This window comes from Bombus fervidus, chromosome 6 (assembly GCF_041682495.2).
Source record: "Bombus fervidus isolate BK054 chromosome 6, iyBomFerv1, whole genome shotgun sequence".
Lineage (NCBI taxonomy): Eukaryota > Metazoa > Arthropoda > Insecta > Hymenoptera > Apidae > Bombus > Bombus fervidus.
This window is the reverse complement of record NC_091522.1, coordinates 4,925,812-4,932,003: the sequence shown is the minus strand read 5'-3', so window position 1 is coordinate 4,932,003 and position 6,192 is coordinate 4,925,812. Positions and strand designations below refer to the sequence as shown.

Genomic DNA, 6,192 nt, shown 5'->3' with positions numbered 1-6,192 from the left:
TAAGGAAAAAGAGAATGAGTTTAATTTTGTCAATGACAAGGGACAAAACATTTAAGAAATTCGTCTCCAAGACTTCGTATTAAGCAGCAAGAAATGATTTTCATTGTCTTCGCTGGAAACGTTGATCAAATCGTTGATATTGTCACGCTAATGTGTGACGTGATGATCGTAGGTAGTAGTCTTCGATGGTATTTGTCGATCGTTTCATAAATGGTATACTTTCGTTTAAAGCATAAGAATATTCAGAATACCAATCGCGATGAAAAATATTTTCCAATTGCTGTCTAAGATTTTCCGAAGTCTGATCGCCGATAGTCTCGAATACCGTACCTATACCTAACAAAACCAATCGTATAAATCACATATGTATAAAAAGAAAGAAAAAAAGAAAGGAGGAAAATTAAAAGAAACAATTGCCTGCTGTATTTATAAAATAATCGCCAGACCAGTTGCTTGTTCCTATATACGCTGTTACATCAGTCACCATATATTTATTGTGATTTACCCTTGAAAACGGTATTTTGTCCAAATCAGGGTTCGTAGGAACTATGAATTTTCTCTAGAAAAACATGTTAGCGTAAATGTGATGTCATGTATGAAATATATAATGGAACTATTCAGAAGGCAAGCATGCTTCTTTAAGTCTTTACTGACCACTTCAATTTTCACACCCGCATAACTATCTGTTAGTTCCATGAGCGATTTCAAAAAGAAAACCTCTGATTTCTTCATATGCTTCCACGACGATATCAATAATCGTATGTGTACTTTACGTTCGATAGCTGCCTTTCTCAGTGCATCATCTATTATCGGCCAATATCTAAATCATACGAATTAAACAAAGTTAAATGTAGAATGAGCAATCCGAACGGAACTATAGAAATACATAGTACATATACGCATGCGTGTGAATATAGATAGATTAATGGACGTATTAGAAACACGTAAGTAGATTAATCGATACGTACTTGATTTTCGCTGTATATATAGTTAGTGGAAAATAATCCATTACTGAGATATAAATAAATTTCTCAGCTTTTTCGATACAATAAAGAATAGCATCCACGTCACTCGTTCTACCCTTTGGCGAAAATAGCGGAGGTGAACTCTGAAATATACGATATTATAATACAAATTCCGCCATTTCTTTCTTTCAGCCATCCTTTTTTCAATCTGAACTTGATATTTTAGATTCGCGCAAAATCTGTTTCGTATTAAATTTGTATACGCTGGAATGATGTCTTCAAAAAAATATCATACTTACCGCAACAAATGTTTTATACTTATTATTCATAAATGTAAAGTTCATCGGATTCTTTAAATTAATCCTCGTGTTAAGATAATCCGGCCAAACAGAAGGTATTTTACCATCGTTGCCTACTGTCCAATAAACCTAGCAAATATATCAAAAAATAGCTTTAGCGTTTAGTTAGCTATTACGTAGTATCCGTACATGGATTACCAGAAACAATCGACTTACGTCGAATATCTTGGCAAAATCGTTTGCCAAGCAACTGCAATTTAAAGCCATTAAACCAAGTTCCTTCACCTGCGAGAGCGACCGCCAATCCATATTCGCAGAACCAATATATAAATGCGTTCTGTCAACGAGCCATAATTTCGTATGAAGTACTCCTCCACCGAGCAATCCAGCAAAATTTAAACTTTTGACCTACTCACAGTAAATATGACACATGTTCTTCCCTGCGGAATCGTTATAATTATTGAATTATCTTAAAACAACATTAAATTACCTTAGCGTTTGCTTTTTTCGTCAACACTTCCGTATCGACGTTCGGTCTTATTTGCGACGGTATATTTTGCGTTATCTTCAGTAAAATATTCCGATCTCTGCCCGCTTGGAGAAGCAAATGGAAAACTTCTTCACCCTGAAACAATCGTTTCGAACTTTCCTGGAAAAAATAGATTCAGTTACTTACATACCCGTTTCGCACTATCGTCTGGATATACATCTTCCCTCCTCATAGTCCAATAAAACGATGCTATTTCTATCTTTTCCCGCGCCAAGGAAATCAATTTGATCCAAGAGTCGTAAGTGTTGTCGAGAAAAACGGTGTTATTCGCGTAATTCATGCCGATTGGCAGAGTTTCCACGAAAGATAAATTACAGCCATTCATGCAACTCATGTCGAAATCGAAATTCGTGTCGTTCGACGCGTATTTACCCGCTGCATGATCTAATAATGGCAATAAAACAACCAGCACTATCAAAATTAGTATGATTGTAATTGGAATGCAACTTGGTCTGCACCATCCTTCTGCACTTGCCCATCTGTTTCGGTAATACATAATATTAACACGACTAATTAATTATCTTATTTTTGAAGGATATTCGATCGTATTTCATCTTTTTGATCAAAAGAAACACTAACTTCGCAATTGGATCATCAGTATCGCTTCTGAACATAAAACCGGAATAATCCCACAATTCGAAATCATCGTCAGGAGCGGTGGTATTACCGTTAGCTGTACTGGCACCAGATCCACCACCAGAACCACTATTCCTACCACCACTGCTGACATACTTTGATGGATTCAATTCTAATCTGGCATTCTCAGAAACTGTCTGTGACAAGTAAGGTAAATTTTTGTTTGATGGATAGGACAAACGCATTCGAAATGGCGTAAAAAGAAGGAATCCTTACGTAATTGTACATACGGATAATTTGTGCTTAACAAGAGGCTTTCTGCTCTTACGACGTGGCAATAAAACGACTACATCCTGATCCTTGCCTTGTTCTTTCATGTACTTCGTATAAGACTTAACCGTGGAAGTACTGGGTTTACTCGTGGAAGAAGCTGTATGACGTATCGAATCTTCGTCATTGCCGGAACATTTCGAATATGCGATATTCCTTACATTATTGTTTCCACCGTACGAAACGTTGTGCGTGTTGTTCACCTTTCGGATCGAATTTCATACGATCAGTAAAATTACTCGCGCACTCGTATCGCAACTCGTATATGTAAAAGTAAAAATGTAAAATCATGGAAATCTTTTCACCTCTATTGATTTCAACTTAAAGACTGATTGCTAAAGGAATTAAAAATGTAAAAAAAAGCGAAAAAAGAGAAGTGCGTACAATTTAAATAGATAAAAGAAAGAAATAAAAGTATAAATAAATAAACCGCATTTATTCGAGTGTGCGAAACTCGTGAAAGTGACTTAATTCTAGTAAACTTACTTGTACTAATATGTGACAAGCTTGAGATGCAATTTGAAAAAGACCATCTTGTAAATTGTGTCTACCGTGTTCGGTATTTTCGGAACGATTGCTCCCTTTCCAAGCGAAGAAAGACATCCTCATGTATTTACTATAATTTAAACAGAGTATTTTTGTAAGAGGAACACTTAGAAAACTATGGAACACCATGCACGTGAAATATAATTAAAATCCTTTGCGGAATGTAAATGAAAAAAACACAATAATACGAGTAGTTTAATAACGAAACGCTTTTTAGCATAATTTTAATTATGACAATAATATATTTTGTTGCAATTTGAACAATTCCTTTTCAAAATTATTATTCTCCAAGCGATCAAAATATGACTGGTCGTAGCGTAGCCAAAGATTTATGCACTATTTCGTAACTTTCTTTGTTAAAAGCGCTGATCCGCTACATATTTTCTTCTGGATCAAAATGAACAAAGAAATAAAAAAGGATGCGGAGAATAAAATATAGGGAGTAAGTGGGAGGTTCGGAGTTAAGGAAAAATTGGCGAAAGTGCGTGTGCATCTACATGTATATACGTAAAAACAGTTGAATGGAAATGTATCAAGTTCAAGCTGGATAAAAACATACCCTGACGAAGGAAATCTTCGGTAACATTTACACACGTGCGCCGTTCTAAACGTTGCGTCCGTCGACCTACCACCGACGTATTTTACGAAACGAACAGTGTCGATCGAAAAGTCGCGTTTGCTTCGCGACGGACTTGCGCTCAAGAGCTTTCTGTGACCTACATATTTCGTCTTCAAAACTTTCAAAACGGTACCTTTCCATATTATTTCTGATTATTTCTTTATCTCCGTTAAATTTATTACAATCTAATTTGGACGACCGATAAATCGCACATACATATGTATGCGTGTGTACATGTATGTTATGTTGTATCTCTATAGGCGGATATAGATCAATATCAGTATCAAGGGAGCTTCAGAAATGCTATAGATAAAAGAAAACAAAAATGTGCATGCATATGTATCAACTATCCTTGATGCATTCTATGAATGCATGGTATCATACAAAATATCGTAGATATTTAAGTATAAGAAGAAATTCATTTCGTAGAACGTATTATAGATGTGTCGATATGACTCTTAATTACTTAATCCTTTCGAGCGTCTTTTGAGTTCAAGTCGAGACCAATCAATTAATGCGTCTGTTAATGTCAAGTATATTTAAAAATACATTTAATATCGTTTGTACGTTTGTGGCAAATTCTAAATTTTAATTTGTTTTCGAAATTATTATTAATTGCAAAAGATTTCCTTGGAGTTACATAAGTAGGATATAACGAATAAAGTATTCACAAAACCATTGTAAATGGAATATATCGAACGAAGACCGTTTTAGCGTACATTTCTAAATGACGAAATGTAAATTTTAATTCCCTTTCTTTCTTTAAAGCCATAAACTTCTTATCTTTCATTAAGATGTCTAAGAAAGAGCAGAAACACATCTCTTGGAAATGTTGAAAAAATTATTTTATTAGAAACAATAAAAAAATGCTATTGCATTATCATTCTAGGGTTGAAATTAAAAATATACAAAATGTATATATGTATGTATATGTAAATATGTAATTAGCATATTAGTATAGGCAGCTACCCACTCTAGGGTTCATCATAAACCTCATCAATTTTTGGAATTGGAAATAATATGTATGTATATAAGTTACGCTTGTGTGGGTATCGACATATCACTCACACTTGTTGTTTCTTTTTCGTTCACTTCAATTTCCGAAACAATTTTCTTAATAAGATATCGGACTACGATATTAAACATGCCAGAGAAAATAGCTGAATAACGAACGTACTATTTTACTTTTCATAAAAATAGCTATATAGTCACAAATTCCGTTTCCCTCTGAAATTCGTTGGAACGATTGTTATTTACACAAGATTTTTGTGACTCTAATTAACCGAATGTTTTTCATCACTCATGACAGACTTATTTATCAAGCACATAACTAATGTTAAACGGAATAGGCTATATCGACTATAGTTTGCCCAACGGGACGAAGCAGTAGACATACAGAAAATGTGATTGCTGTGACTGCAATTATTGGCTGCAACTATTGGCTGCAGCTATTGGCTGCCTACTAGTGACAATATTGTCACTACGTTTTATTTCGCTTATTTGTTAATCACCTTTTGTTTACGTCTACCGCCTCGTCTCGTTGGTTAAGCTACAGAACTAACATACAGCAAATAATTGTTTTCCCTATAATTCCATATAGAATTTATAGAACTGATAGAAATTAATTGTTTCGTCCGCGATCGTATAAACAAGTCTCGACACTCATACTGTAAGACAATGTAAATGTGTGCGTTGCGCATGCGTGGGTTTGTTGATCTGTCATGTTGATTTTTCACTAGATTGAGGTTAACTCAATTTTAGGACGACTTTCTCTAGCGAATGCCAAGACCTGTTCTTATTTTAGGTCGATACAGGTGCCTCCACAAAAGTCCCTAGGTTACTAAACTGTAATACGACTTAAACCCAGAGACGACTGTCCATGTACAAACCATAATCATACATATAAACAGAACAAAAAAAGGCTCTGTTTGAGACATTCATTGTATGTATATGTATATGTGTATCGCACGTGCACAGACCCATACCGTTTTTGTATTTTCATCTTGTTTCTTTACGGTTCAATTTTTGAACACCTTTCTTTTTTATACTTTTAGTATAAATGTGTCCAAACTTGTTTATATAACCTATATATGTGTCCTTGGTCAAAAGTATTGGCGAAACCGCAATGTACAATAATATAAAGGTGTTCGGACGCTCCTCGGGTGATTTGTAATTATTTCCTGGTAGTTCTATGGAAGCCGGTAGATTGTGTCAAAGTTTTGCTAATAATACTACCACTAAATCTGTATTACTACAATCTCATTAACGTGCACATAAATATGGTATGTTGCTGGAAAGAAAACTAGC

General features: G+C 34.8%; 1 protein-coding gene across 5 annotated transcripts; it reads right to left on the bottom strand.

Annotated features, from left to right (window-relative positions):
* Nucleotides 1-5,286, bottom strand: LOC139988322 (5'-3' exonuclease PLD3). Of its 5 annotated transcripts, none has more exons than XM_072005563.1 (12): nucleotides 5,063-5,286; nucleotides 3,207-3,336; nucleotides 2,681-2,923; nucleotides 2,388-2,587; nucleotides 1,945-2,293; nucleotides 1,755-1,889; nucleotides 1,481-1,672; nucleotides 1,265-1,393; nucleotides 969-1,108; nucleotides 655-820; nucleotides 418-559; nucleotides 1-330 (listed from the first exon to the last, which is right to left on the bottom strand). In XM_072005563.1, exons 2-12 carry the CDS (start codon nucleotides 3,327-3,329, stop codon nucleotides 143-145), a joined length of 2,007 nt encoding a protein of 668 aa, XP_071861664.1. In that variant the 5' UTR covers nucleotides 3,330-3,336; nucleotides 5,063-5,286; the 3' UTR covers nucleotides 1-142. The 5 variants fall into 5 exon arrangements, with proteins under 5 accessions (XP_071861664.1, XP_071861663.1, XP_071861661.1 ...); XM_072005562.1 differs by having other exon boundaries at nucleotides 1-336; nucleotides 4,956-5,285; XM_072005560.1 differs by having other exon boundaries at nucleotides 1-336; nucleotides 5,063-5,285.
* Nucleotides 5,287-6,192: the final 906 nt, after the last annotated feature.

Coding starts and splice junctions, on each gene's coding strand:
- LOC139988322 (XM_072005562.1), bottom strand. CDS start 3,329: ATGAGGATGTCTTTCTTCGCTTGGAAAGGGAGCAATCGTTCCGAAAAT. Junction 1,673..1,754: donor CGAAAAAAGCAAACGCTAAG/GTAATTTAATGT, acceptor TACTGTGAGTAG/GTCAAAAGTTTAAATTTTGC. Junction 821..968: donor ATATATACAGCGAAAATCAA/GTACGTATCGAT, acceptor CGTATGATTTAG/ATATTGGCCGATAATAGATG.